The 13739-nt window shown below is 57.1% G+C and overlaps 5 protein-coding genes across 5 annotated transcripts in view; 2 read left to right on the top strand and 3 right to left on the bottom strand.

Moving 5' to 3' along the window:
- Positions 1–683, bottom strand: part of VDBG_08061 (conserved hypothetical protein) — a gene marked incomplete at both ends in the record, with an annotated part of 1639 nt that extends 956 nt beyond the window's left edge. The window contains one exon of the mRNA XM_003001756.1: positions 26–683. Within this exon, the coding sequence (XP_003001802.1) occupies positions 26–683 (658 nt within the window). The remainder of the gene's footprint in view (positions 1–25) is intronic.
- Positions 684–3448: 2765 nt separating this feature from the next.
- Positions 3449–4153, bottom strand: VDBG_08062 (predicted protein; the record flags this gene model as incomplete). The annotated part of the gene is made up of 3 exons (XM_003001757.1): positions 3449–3621; positions 3805–3898; positions 4040–4153. 3 exons carry the CDS (start codon positions 4151–4153, stop codon positions 3449–3451), a joined length of 381 nt encoding a protein of 126 aa, XP_003001803.1.
- A 2594-nt stretch (positions 4154–6747) lies between these two features.
- Positions 6748–9747, top strand: VDBG_08063 (ATP-dependent DNA helicase srs2; the record flags this gene model as incomplete). Its single annotated transcript, XM_003001758.1, has 1 exon — positions 6748–9747. One exon carries the CDS (start codon positions 6748–6750, stop codon positions 9745–9747), a length of 3000 nt encoding a protein of 999 aa, XP_003001804.1.
- Positions 9748–10285: 538 nt separating this feature from the next.
- On the top strand, positions 10286–10728 carry VDBG_08064 (hypothetical protein; the record flags this gene model as incomplete). The annotated part of the gene is made up of 1 exon (XM_003001759.1): positions 10286–10728. The coding sequence occupies one exon, from the start codon at positions 10286–10288 to the stop codon at positions 10553–10555; it is 270 nt and encodes an 89-aa protein (XP_003001805.1).
- Positions 10729–10737: 9 nt separating this feature from the next.
- The window catches only part of VDBG_08065 (nitrite reductase), a gene marked incomplete at both ends in the record, with an annotated part of 3415 nt that continues 413 nt past the window's right edge, over positions 10738–13739 (bottom strand). Inside the window, 2 exons of the mRNA XM_003001760.1 lie at positions 10738–11185; positions 11241–13606. Of these exons, the coding sequence (XP_003001806.1) occupies positions 10738–11185; positions 11241–13606 (2814 nt within the window). The remainder of the gene's footprint in view (positions 11186–11240; positions 13607–13739) is intronic.

Genomic DNA, 13739 nt, shown 5'->3' on the forward strand with positions numbered 1-13739 from the left:
GGCCTCTTCCTGTTCCATCACGTACTCGTACATGTCATCGAGGCTGCGTTTTGCAGCCATGTGTCTGTCGGCTGCGACCACACGCTGGTCGACTGCGAAATCACACCGGGGGCGTGGAGCGTGGAGGAGGGCGAAGGGGAGATGTAGGGTGTCACCGGACTGGGGAAGAATTCGCTTCTGTCTGGCGACGGGTACGAGAAGTTGCGAACGGGACTCCGTGGGATGCTGCGTGGCGATTCGGGCCGCGTTGGGATGATGAGATTCGGCAACTGCTTCCTGTCGTCTTCAAAAAAGACAGCTTCTAGGTCCTCTTCGTCTTCTTCTTCTTCGTCGGCGGCTTTGAGGTGTTCGCGACGCTTTTTGGAAAGAATGAGGATGAGGATGGCGACCAGCACCAGTGAGACTCCGTAGGCACCGACAATGGCACCAATCTGGATCGGCAGGTATTTCGTGTCTCTCAGCGCACCTGCGGAGAGAGGAGGGCCGTCTTCGGGAGCTGGCGCGGGACCCCACTCAATGTTGAGAGGATTGTTGTCTCGTCGTTGCTGGCCGACGGCGGCGAGAGGCGAGATTGGTGAGGCGGCGACGGGTGTGATCAAGATGGACGTTGTGGCAAGAATGAGCGACGATGTGACAAGAAAAGAGAGGCGGAGAGGTTGCTGGCGAGATTGGACTCCGGACATCGTGGTGAGGGACGTCCGGAAGTCTTAAAGGGTGAACCAGCTGAACCAGCTGTGATGATCCTACCTCCTGGCGGGCGATCCGAAACACATTACACATGGGAGAGTAACATGAAAGAGGGTCGGATACGCGGCGCACAAAGGTATATAGCGGTTGATGAAGTTCGGCACTGCGTCGAGATTGGCGCTGTGCGATGCAAGCTGCGTTCTGACTTGCTGGAAGGGCCCGGGATGGCTCGAGGTGGCACAGGATGGCCCCAGGCACTAGCCATGCTCACGACGCCAGTGGTCACACCTTGCATGAGAGTAGAGGAGGAAAATAGCGCCCACGAAGGCACGGCGCCGTGACTTGGTCGACCCTTGGGTGCCCTCTGAGGCCGTTTGTGGCCCTCCATCAACCTGTCGCGCGCCGACTGACGAGGGGGGGCGGGAGGTTGAAGACCGCATTTCGAACGTGGTTGGCCGGACCGTCGTGATGGCCAGGGGCTGTAAGCGCCGACCATGTACAGCCGGGGTCATGATTGGCGACAACCACCCACCACCAACCCCGCGCCGGACGAGCTAGAGGCGCATATCCGATGGCACACCGCGTTGCCAAGCAGTCGCTCGAGTCCAGCCCCCCGGCCGCTCGCTGCTCCATTCGCACGGCAAGCCGCCCTTGGAGATGAAGACTTCTGTTTCTTGCCTCGCTCGACATGATGTATGGCTGCGTCGAAGCGGAGAGCGAGACGACTTGTCTTGATCATTTGGGACCCGTGGAACGAGTATCTGGTTCCGAATGGATTCCACAGAGCCGTTCTGCGCCTGCTGCGCCTGCTGCGCCTGCTGCGGGCCCGGCAAGCTGCAACTTTCTCCTCTACTAGTCGACCCATGACCTCAGCGCTGGGACGGCATGTCTCTCTTGTTTCCCTCCCCCCTCTCGGTTCCTGTTCGTTGCGGCATGTCACGTCGCGACCGGTGGTGGGGCCAACAGAAAACCAGAGAGCGATGATCAGAGCCCTTCGAATGGTGGATGGAAGTGTGATGATAATCCACTAGATATGCCCGTCGCGCCGTCACATCACCGCTTCTTCTCGTCGCCCCTCGAATGAAATGCCGAGAGGCGTGTGTTCTGTCGGTGCTAAGGTGCCGACACGACTCGCGAGCTGTGATCACAAGAGACATGTGGTCTCGCCTATCACAACGTGATTGAGAGTGATGAGAATTTGGATGCTGACAGGTGGTGATGAGCACGCTGCAGAAGACTTGTGATGTTGGTGTTCTTGCGCGCGGTCTGGTCTTCTCTGCGTCGATGGCTTGCCGTCCGCGCTTGGGGCGGGAGCCTCAACCAAAACGTGATGTGAAGCGATGTGACCAACGATCCAGAGATACGGTTCTGAACCTATAAGGGGCCAGGAACGACCTCCGACAGAGACCCCCCAACTCCCAACGATGAGGGTCTTGACAACCCACCCTCACGGGACAAGAGGGTGGGAAGAGAACATGGCAGCGGGATGAGGCTTGCGGCGCGGCACGGTTCGGGACCGAGTGATCCATTCCTTGTCGCTTCTTGGGTATTCTAGCGTTCAGCAATTCTTCCGGACGGTGCTGATGAGGTCGTGATGTGCCAGGCGTACGCGCATCCAGGCCCAGCTGTAAGAAAGACGTCCATGTAGAAAGACGGCGGGCACCATCTTGATCGTCATCATGCCACTCATGCACAGGCTCGGGACTTGGCACGCAGCTTGCCCGTCAAATATGAACCCTGGAGACACCATCTCTGCCGAGCTGGCATGTTGCTATTTTGGTCGATGGAATCGATAATGTGATGATGGCTTGCATTGACAATACACTGTCTGCAGGTGCACCAGCGAGGAGTCGCTTGGCTGGGACAGGAGGGGAAGAGCCTCGCTGCTTTAAGCTCGGCCTGTCAACTGAGCTCCTGCAGTGGCTCAGCCAGCATGATCCAGCCACACACAGAGCCTTGATGCTCACGATGGGACTCATATCGACGAAGACACATGTTTAAAAAGCTCTACTCAGGGTCGCATGATAGCCCGTGCCTGCGCTTCCGATTTTGCAGCATCGGCAATGCCGCGATGTGAGGCTTCGGCGCCGCTCTCCTCTCCATTTCGGTAACCCATGTGCCTCGCAAAGCGGGGAAGCAGTTTGCATACCCATATCACAATGACAGCACACGGGGACACGACACTGGGGTTTTCTAGGCGAGCAGTGACCGTTATGGCCCCTTCTCGCTGTAGCGTACTATCAGTACCTCTTGGTGTTGCAGTGCAAGAAACCTGGAAAATCTTGAACAGTGGCTTGGTAGCAGGGTCTTGCGATCGTCAGGCTCTCAGTACCTCCCAGTATCAAGGAGACTCGTTCTAACATCCGCATTGTACTAATTCACTACCATGGACGCCCACCTGGCGGTATTGGGGTCTTATGGACGTTCTCCAAGCCTTCTGTCAAATAAACAGGATGACCTCGTTGGTTCACAGAAGCTCCATGAGCTGTGGGCAAGGACCAACTTGATAGACACACGAGAGGTGACCGCTGTTACAGCCTCAAACCGAACCTTCCATTGATCATACAATCGTAATATTCGCTCAGACATGAAGGTCTACGTGAAATACAGGCTGAACGACAGACAAACATTGACGGGATCAAATACCAATACAGGGCAAGCTTGTGGCGGCCCAAAACCGGAGAAGAAAAAGAATCACATTAATGTCGTCCCACCCAAAACCAAGTGCCGCTCAATGCACCTAGTGATCAAACAAGGCCTTTTACTCCATCTTGTACACGTGGAACTTCTCAGGGACATCCTCAAGGTCCCTGTCAGCTGCCGCGATGTCGACACTAAACGCAGCTATTAGTAAACATGGCCGAGGCGCGGGATTCAGTGGCGCAGATATGACAGAATGTCCAAAGAGAAGGATAGAATCATTGCCAGATCTTCCTGAAATCCAAATTGTACTCACTGCACTGATATTAGCAAATGATGCCCGAAACGGATGATGGGCCAATGTCTTGCGTACCATTTCGAGATAAGAAGCTTCGTCTAAGCTTGTAAGGTTGAATTTGACCCCGCCGAAGGAGACGATGGAGGGCCTCACAACATCGGCACAATCCTCTCGGGCACGAACGGAGCGTCTTCGGTCGTTGATGAAGTGATAGCCGCCACCGCCGTACCCGCCGAAGGACATGCAGACAGATGTGTCTTGGCCGAAGGTGGCCTGTGACGAGATGATGTTGCCACACTGGCTGCCCTGATGGCCGGTGGCTCGAATGTTCCAACCGGTCGGGATCTCCCTGAAGTCGATGCTGGCGAAAGGGCTCCCTGGGTTTGGGACCGAACAACACACGTTGGGACTTACGTTTGCACAGTGGACACTGTTCTTTCCGCGACAGTCGGTGGCATCCCAGTTGAGCCAAATGTCAATGGCAGAGACGCCGGCAACAAAGTTGAAGAGGATCGGAGCGAAACGCATTCTGACTCAGGTGAAATCTTTGGAGGGTGAGGCTAGGAGCACAGATGAACTGGAGAAGACGGCGAGGATGATGTGAATGAAATAAAAGCTACGGAAGAGTGGCAGATGCGTGCTTTATATCTGAAAGTTGGTGGTTCAAACTTGCCAGATGACTCTTAAAATGAGCGGACTTGCCTCGTCGAATGGCTTGTCCAACGGTCACTGACCCTTTTTCGAGTTGAAAAGCCTCATCCCAGGGTCAACTATTGACATGCGCGCAAGGCGTGAAAGCGGCGGTGTCTCCATGGGCAACGGACCTGAAGCAGGGGAGAATCAGGCAACAGCAGCTGTGTTGGCCGTTTCAACACGCTGCTTGCATTGCATCGTTGCGGGGGCGGAAGCAACAGAGCCAACAGAAACTACAAGTGACGCCAGCGTGCAGAATTCGTTTTTGCGGTTGGTACTACCATGACGGCTGTGCTTAAGCGATGGTCGGACCCCTGTCTTTGTTTGAGCCTGACAAGACGAGGCTCCTCCGATGTCCGTAACTCGCAGATGCTGCCAGTATGAAGCCCATGTGACTATTTTCCCCCGACAGTATTTTCCTCTACAATTTTCTGCTCCAAAAAGTAGAGTGTTGGCCAATGATTTTTGGTTTCGATCTCGTATTGCCCTTCAAAGGGCTGCTCTTGATCCATCCAGAAAGCATCACGCTCTTGGAAGACATATTGCTTTTGTAATTTTGATTGGAAATAAGCAGAGACCATCCACATCCTCGCTGCACCAACAACAACATCCACATAAAGCCGTGGGGTAACCCCGACTGGATTATATGCGATGGCCCTGTTCCCTACAATGACGCTAATGTTCACGCATCTGGACGTCTCCACCTTTTCAGTTGGAGACAAAACCGTGCCTGATACGTCGTGAAAACCCGCTCAAGCTTCAGACGCGGTCTGGTCTGTTGACCGTGTTCAGTCACTTGGCCAAACGCGCAGGTAGCTAGCTGCACCTGATTCACCAGAGCATAGGTAGCACCGTCAGAAATCTCAGCATATGCCACAATTCTGACTGTGTCGTTGATGCCCTTCACTTTGAACCTCAACGGATCTTCATGTTCAGTGCTGGCTTAGTTCGCCGTGGCTAAGTGAGGGCGTGGCATTGCATTCACTGGCACTAACGAGTTTACAGTGCCATGGTGACCGGGCAACGTCAACCCAACACGCTAATATGCATCATGAGTGGTGTGCCATGTAGGCAGTCCGCTATCAATTATGGGGAGCCATGAACTTCCAATCGGAAGGGCCAAGCTCGCTTCCGTGAGGGTCCTCAAGTATTCCCAAAAAGATCAGATTTGGTCGAATCCGATCACATCAGACATGAATTTGCAAATGGATGTTGGCGCTAGCACTCCTATTTTGTGGTCCCTCCTGGCTGCAACCCACAAAGGCATGGGCCAGACTTTTCGCATCCCTGTAGAGCGTTCGCTGGGGCTTTCCATCCGTGGCAGACTGTGCGGTATTGGCGCCTAGTAGTAAAGACCTACTGCGCCAGCCGGAGCAGCTTGGGACGAACCCCGTTTTGATGTCCCAGGGGCGCCGCCCAAGTTGGGGGAGCTTGTGGGGGTTCAGCATGCTGTAAAGGCGTGGGTTCTGAGCCTTGATACTAGGGATGATTGATTGCCCTTCTGGTCATGACAGTATCGAGTCGGTTTTTGATCAGCCTCAGCTGAAGGATGAGTTCCAACAGGGCAGGTCGGATCGTGCCGGCCCAGTGGGCTTGACCCCTTGCAAAGTAGATTCGTCCACCAGATCCACTCCCACTTGACTGCTTGTTCGGACCCTGGCGACTTATCCTTCCTCTCACCCCTCATCTGCCATGCTGCATCGTCTCCTGGCGATCGGTGGTGGAATGCAAAGACGTATCATGTCCGAACAAAGTCCTTACATCGTCATAGTTGCTCTGGTGAGCGGACAAGCTGCTGCCCTCTTTAGGGAGCAGGACAGGCGATATCAGAAAATGAGTGCGCACAGCGTGCTGGGCCGTTTCCTGGGCGTTCTGCTGACTTTCCTTTGCTGCTGCGCTCCAATGGAGTCTCCCTACATCTATCGACATTGAGCTCGACTTCAGAAACTTGCGGTCAAACTTACAAAACGAATTGGGCCCACTGGGTTCTAGAGTCTTCGTCAAGTCTGCGGTCTTGAACACTCGGAAGAAGACGCTGACTTCCTCAAAAGCCACGAGAGTCTAGTCTCGCGACACAGCTAACACGAGAAATACTGGCCCTGTCAATTCTCTGCGATATTTGGGTCCGTATCTCAAGCGACCGTTCAAGCTCGTTCTTTGATGGTGTACAAAATACTTAAACTCGTCTCAGGCGTCACTAAGAGCGGTAAGGACCCACTTGGTCTCATGCTGTGGGTGGTCACACAGGCCCCGGTTGATCCACCTGGCCAAAGCTCCATCTCTCTCTCTCTCTCTCTCTCTCCACCGGTCATGTGACTTCGTGCTGCGATTTCCACTTCACGCGATTCCGACCCATCACGACGCGTCTCACCACTGCACCAAACCCGAATGCCCATCTTTTGAGATCCCGATGGACCCGCCTGTTCACCATGAGCTTGTCCAGCGCAGCGCCTAGTGCGGCTGAGTCCCTTCTCGCCAGTCTCAACAAGGCACAATGTCGCGCCGTCACCTCCTCAGCACCCACCGTCGCCATCCTGGCTGGACCAGGTAGCGGCAAGACGCATACCTTGACCTCTCGTGTCGTTTGGCTCCTGGAGAATGCCGGCTACCACCCGGCAGACATAGTCGTCGCGACTTTCACCGTCAAGTCGGCTCGAGAAATGAAAGAGCGCATCGGACGGGCATTGGGCGACGGCCGTGAGAAGAAGATTGTCCTCGGCACCTTTCACAGCATTGCCCGCCGCTATCTTGCTACCTATGGCCAACGCATCGGCCTCAGTCAGAGGTTTGGCATCGCTGATGACGGAGATTCGAGAGCCGTCATCCAGAGGATATGCAAGCGGCTGGGTCTGGTGGTGGATCCCCATGCCGTCCGTTCCTGGATCAGCAAGAAGAAGGCCAAGGGCTCGGAGCAGCACATCCCACAGCGGCCCAACGCCAAGAAGCCGCGCGAGAACCCCGAGTTCGAGACCTGCTTCCGCGCGTACCAGGACCATCTGGAGCGCTCCAACCTCCTCGACTACGACGACCTGCTGACCAAGTGTGTGGAGCTGCTGCGAAAGCACCCCTCATGCGTGTCCAACGTGCAGGCGGTGCTCATTGACGAGTACCAGGACACAAACGGCATCCAGTACGAGCTTATGAGGCTATTTGCCCAGGCCCGCGATCGCATCACTATCGTTGGTGACCCGGACCAGAGCATTTACGGCTGGCGATCGGCCGAGATCAAGAATCTGTATCGTCTGTTGAAGGACTTTCCCCAGACGGACGAAATCTCACTGGAGGAGAATTATCGGTCGTCACAGGCCATCCTGGACGTGTCGTTAAAGGTCATTCAGCAAGACAAGAAGCGGTACCAAAAACTCCTGCTTCCCGTCCACAACAAGGGCACGCGGCCGGTGTTGCGCCGACTGAAGACGGCCGCCAACGAGGCAGAGTGGCTCGTCTCCGAGATCCGACGTGCCATTCTCATGTCGGGGAAAATGATGAACGAAGACGATGTGGCCATCCTGCTGCGGTCTGCAGCACTCTCCCGACACATTGAGTCAGCGCTCGGCAAGTGCGGCATACCTTACAGGATGGTGGGCGGGAAAAAGTTTTACGAACGCATCGAGGTCAAGATTCTCATTGATTATCTACGTGTCATTCACCAGCCCGAGAACAACGACTCGCTTGCGCGCATCATCAATGTCCCTCGTCGCGGTATCGGCGACGTGACCATAAAGAGTCTCGTCGAAGAGGCTGAAACTGCCAAGATGGACGTCTGGACTCTTCTGACGAAGCACTGCCGCGGGGACCGAAAGGCGCAAACAAACATCAAGAAGGCGATGGAGCAAAAGATCAGCGGGGAGCTCATCAGAATGGTCATGTCGGTGAGGAAGAAGGTCGAGGAACCCCCGAGTGGAAGTCCCTGCTACCATCTGGTCGACCTCATTGGCGATCTGCTCTCGCAGCTGAATTTCCAGAAGTACCTCCAGGACATGTATCCCGAGGAACATGAGGCGCGATGGGCCAACGTCGAGGAGTTTATAAACCTAGCGGGCGATTTCATGCGCGAGCTCAGCGCGACTGTGGAAGACGACAAGTTGCCCACCATCGACGGCGTCCAGCAGGTGGAGGAGAAGGATGCGCTTGGCAGGTTTCTAGCCAACGTCGCGCTAGCTTCTGATTCCCAGAAGGGTGAGACGGAGAATAAGCCAATGGTGACCATTTCAACAATCCACGCTGCCAAGGGCCTCGAGTGGCCCGTAGTCTTCGTGCCAGCCGTGTACAACGGCTCAATACCGCACGCCAGGGCAGAAGACTTGGACGAGGAACGAAGGCTCCTTTACGTCGCCATGACGAGAGCGCAGTCGCTCCTTTACCTCAGCTGTCCACTCTACAGCTCCCAGGCCGGGGGTATGGGTGGCGGAGGAGAGAAGGCCGAGCTTTCTACGTTTCTGCCCACTGAAATCCACCAGTCGTTCGCCAGGAGAGGGCCCTCGTTCAGCACCGAGGTGATCCAGGAGGTGGGCCGCATCCTAGGCCGCGCAGACTCCGTACCTTCGGCGGAACGTATTTTTGCACAGATGCCGCTGCTCGAGAGACTGGAGGACACGCTTTACCCTGCCGACCCAGAAGAGAGCAACCCAGCGGGCAGGGCTGATAAGAGCGGTTTCAAGCGCCACCGAGGCCCGCAGGCCAACGGCGACACTCCCGCCGAGGCCTATCCCCAATGGCAGACGGCAACCACCATGGAAGCCGCCTCGGGCTTCACACTGCCCGGTTTCACGACCGCTGGCGCGCACCAGACCGCCATTGCCGCGGCCAAGGAAGTCGCCCAAGCCGCCGAGGCCGCCGGGCCGCAGCGAAAGCAGGCCGGACCAGGACACGCCAACACGCGACGCGCTGGAACGACGAAACGTCCCCCCGACCAGCGCAGCCTCCTGGGCTTCGTCAACAAGAGACAAAAGTCCGACCCATCAGGCACTGCCTCTGAGCCTACGCCCGTCGCCGACGTTCGCTCGGGCCTGACCCGGCACGTCTCAACATCACACTCGGCGGTCGCGCCCTATCCCCGCGGCCAGCAGGCGCCTCCGCATCCGGCCGCACCGGCTCTACCCGGACACAGGCTCACGACGCCGACCATCGCGAAGCCGACGGCCAAATCACGTCCGCCAGCAGGCGAGGCGCAGGCGCACTACGGCTTCCTCTCGAGCTCGCCGGCCAAGTCAGCAGTGCCTCAGCCGGGCGATGACGACGCTGAAGCAGAGCCAGTCGTGGCGCCTGAGGCGCGGGAGCGGCCAGCAAGCTGTCTGCATGCGACGACATCAATGGGGCAAGGGGTGGGACGGTTCGAGAGGCCGGCGTTACTGAAGAAGGAGGGCGGTATTGCGCCGATAGACCGGTTGAGGAAACCGTTCAAGCCACTGACCATGAATCGGCGTTAGCAAGGCGTACGAAAGAAAACAAACTACCCTGTCGATAGGTTCTCGATAAATTTCATGAATGATGTAATGCCCAGTGTTACGGACCCCCAATGTGGACGGCCGGCCTCATTGTGACCACATGAGCACCAAACCGGACCACCTCTCGGGTGAAGCAGGAAGACCAGAAGCGGCGGTGTCACGGGGATGGATGCATGCCTTACGCCCAGGCATAACACGTCTCCAATCGGGCCAGGCAGCGCACGGGTCGTAAAACCCCACCACCGCCGCCCCGGACTTACGACGTCAGCATAACGGTTGTTTGCTGTGCACTGACTACCTGGGTAAGGTACCTTGGTTGCCTTGCGTAAGGCTGACCCTCGTACCTGAACGTTCAGGTAGCGTCAAGGGACCAACCTGGAGAAGCTTGGGTATATAAGATGATCAGAATCTCGCCCTACAGTGGTCATCGTCATCCTCTGATCCAAGCCTCAAAACGAGAGATTCTCATCCAAGAGCTTCGCCACCAACCGAAACACGTCCGCCAATGTATCGCTCCACCATGACACCCGTGGCCCCATCAGCCATCCTCCGCCCATCAGCGGCCAGGACTCTTTACCCCAGGAGCCTCTCCATCTCTGCTCCCCGCCGCGGATCCGCGCCGCCGAACCCGGGCTCCGACCTGTGGAACCCGAAGGAAATGTGGCGCAAAGCCTCGCCGCGAACGAAAACCTTTGTTGTGCTGGGTGTCGCGGTGGCCGCCATCGCCGAGGGGGGGTTCTGGGCGACCTTTGGGCCGCGCATCTTCGGCAAGGACAAGACGGCCGAGTAGACTTGCACATACTTCATCGTCGTCATCTGTACCAAGACACTGAGGGAAAGAAAAGGCAGGCAGACAGATTGTGTATCGTTATTTGTGTCCCAAATCTACTCATAATTATCCCTTCTAACGCCTTTTATGCCCGGCCCTGCCCGTACATGAATAACGTCCCATACTTTCCCCGCTGAAACCCTCTACCAATCCGGTGCGCTTCCGCATCCGCCTCCGGCAAGGACCTCCACTGGCCTGTTCATCTTGAGCGGCGCGAATGGCTTGACGCCGGGCTTCTTTCCGCGAATGCCCTTGAAACCAACGGCCTTGTCGAGGCCCGCGAACGGCGCCTGGCCAGACTCTCCCTTCTTGACCTTCCACTTGGCCGTGCCGAGTTCGGCGTCGAGCTCAGCCACCGGCGGCAGCAGCACGTGCACCATGCCGTCGGCGCGCTCCTCGGCCTCGAATGTCGCGATGCTCAGCTCGCCATCGTTCTTGCAGTCGCCGTTGGCGAGGTCAAAGTTGCGCTTGTGGTAGGGGCACGACACCCACGGCGCCGACTTCTTGGCGTCGCCGTTGGTGCTGCACCCGGAGTTCCGCCTTGGGCGCGTCCGAGCACGTGTTTTCGCCTGTAGCCTCGCCGATGAGGCCCTCGGACAGCACAAAGGCACGCTTGTGCGGGCACATTTGCTGCGTAGCATAGTACTTTCCGCGAACACGCCACACGGCGAGCTGCGTGTCACCGCGCTTGATCGTCGCCGAGATGCCGTTCGGCGCATCGTCGGCGCCGGCAAAGTAGGAGGCAGCAAGAAGGGGCTCCCACTCTTTCGATGTCCACCGTGACTTAAGCGCCTTGAAGTCCTCCTTGGCCGCCTCTGGCGCCCAGTACACGGGCCTCTCCTGGTCACGCTCCGCCTCGATCTCCACATTCTCAACCGACTCGTCCGTATTGGCGAACTGCTTGAATTTGTTGATTATCGAAGGCGTCGCAAGTGCCTCAGCCCATTCGTCAAAGAAGCTGTCAACGAGTTCCTGCATCTGTGCCTCCAGGGACGCACAGATGCCGAGCTTGTCTTCGAGCACGACCTCCTGGAGATACTTCAGGCCACCCGGCAGCGCTTGAATCCAGCTCGCCGTCCGCTGAAGCTTGTCTCCAGTGCGGATGTAGAACATGAGGTAGCGATCAAGGATAGGGATGACTTCGGTGGGCGGTACGTCCTTGGCCAGTAGCTCTGCGTGCCTCGGCGTAACACCACCGTTGCCGGCAACGTAGATGTTGAAGCCCTTGTCCGTCGCGATGAGGCCAAAGTCCTTGCTCTGCGCTTCAGCGCACTCACGCACGCAACCGCTGACGCCGCCCTTGATCTTGTGCGGCGCCCGGATGGACTTGTAGCGCTCCTCGAGACGGACAGCGAGGCCAACCGAATCGCCGATACCGTAACGGCACCACGTGCTTCCGACACAGGACTTGACAGTACGCAGCGATTTCGCGTACGCGTGGCCCGACTCCATGCCTCCAGCGATGAGCTCCCGCCAGATGGCAGGCAGGTCCTGTCGACGGGCACCAAACATGTCAACGCGCTGGCCACCAGTGATCTTGGTGTAAAGCTTGTACTTGGCAGCGACCTGGCCGATGACAATGAGCTTCGCGGGAGTAACTTCACCACCGGACATACGAGGCACAACCGAGTAAGTGCCGTTGCGCTGAATGTTTCCAAGAAAACGGTCGTTGGTCTCTTGAAGACCGTGCTGAGGCTTGTCCATGACGTGGCGATTCCAGAGCGAGGAGAAGATGCCGCCAATTGTGGGCTTGCAGGCCTCGCAGCCAAGCGAGTCGGGCTCGGTTCCGACTTCGCGCATGACCTCGGCGAGCGTACGCAGCTTCTTGACCATGATGATGTGGTAGAGCTCGGCACGTGAGTATTTGAAGTGAGAACACAGGTGGTTCTTGACTTCGTTGCCCATTGACGCCATTGTCTTGTTGAAGATAGTCGTCACGAGGGGCATGCAGCCGCCACAGCCCGTGCCGGCCTTGGTGCACGCCTTGATGTCACCGATGCTCGTGCATGAGCCGTCCTTGACGGCGTCGACGACGTCGCCCTTGGTCACGTTGTGACACGAGCAAATTTGGGTGTCGTGGGATAGATCGTCACCATCGTCCTCCCCATCTTTTTTCGCGCCAAGAATCAGCTCGCTCGGTGGGATGTCGAGAACCTTCATGTTCTTAACCATGGGTACAAGCTTGATGTAATCGCGTGTGTCGCCAATCATCATGCCACCCAGGAGGTACCTGCCATCTTCCGTGAACAGATATTTCTTGTACACGTTGGAGAAGGGGTCGCGGTAGGTAAGGGCCTTGACCGGTGCTGGCGGCAGGCCGTTGGTGAGCGTCTCGAGAGCCGTTTGCGCGTTCTCCTTATTGGCACGCTTCGCACGAGGCGGCAGCTTCTTGGGCCCGTCGCGATCAGCAAAGAAGTCACCAAAGCTGGCGACTTCCACTCCAAGCAGCTTGAGCTTCGTGCTCAGATCCGGAGTCTTGAAGACGCGAGGCGAGTGCAGGTAAGCCTGTGTCAGATTGAAAGACAAGACATCGGCCATCTCAACACCAGGAGCGATGAGACCAAAGGTCTGGGTCTGCCAGCTGGCACACTCGCCAATGGCGTAAATGTCGGGCTCGCTGGTGCTCAGATCATCGCCGACGATGATACCACCGCCGCGATCGGCGCACTTGAGGCCGGCCTTGCGGGCGAGAGCATCTCTTGGTCGAATGCCAATGGCAAAGCAAATTGTCGAGCAGGCCATCTGCTCACCGTCCTCAAACAGAACGCCCGTCACATAGTTGTCGGCATCCACCTCGACCTTACCAACGCGCTTGCTGAGGAGAACGTCGAGCCCGAGATCGCGGACCTGTTCAACAACCATGGTACCAGCATCGGCATCGAGCTGACGGCTGAGTACCCATCGGTTCCTCTCGATGAGCTTAACCTTGTCGTAGCACTTGAGATCCATCATGGCATTGGCAGCCTCCAGACCAAGCAGGCCGCCGCCGACAACGCGCCGACGGTCCCTTTCCTATGCTCGGCAAATTCAATGAGGTTGATCAGATCATCAATTGTTCGGTAGACGAGACGCCTTTCGCGTCGTGCCCGGGGTGTGCGGGCAGGGACGGCATCGGAACCCGGTGGCGAAGACGAGGGAATCGTAG

This window comes from Verticillium alfalfae, genomic scaffold, assembly GCF_000150825.1.
Source record: "Verticillium alfalfae VaMs.102 supercont1.11 genomic scaffold, whole genome shotgun sequence".
Taxonomy (NCBI): Eukaryota; Fungi; Ascomycota; class Sordariomycetes; order Glomerellales; family Plectosphaerellaceae; genus Verticillium; species Verticillium alfalfae.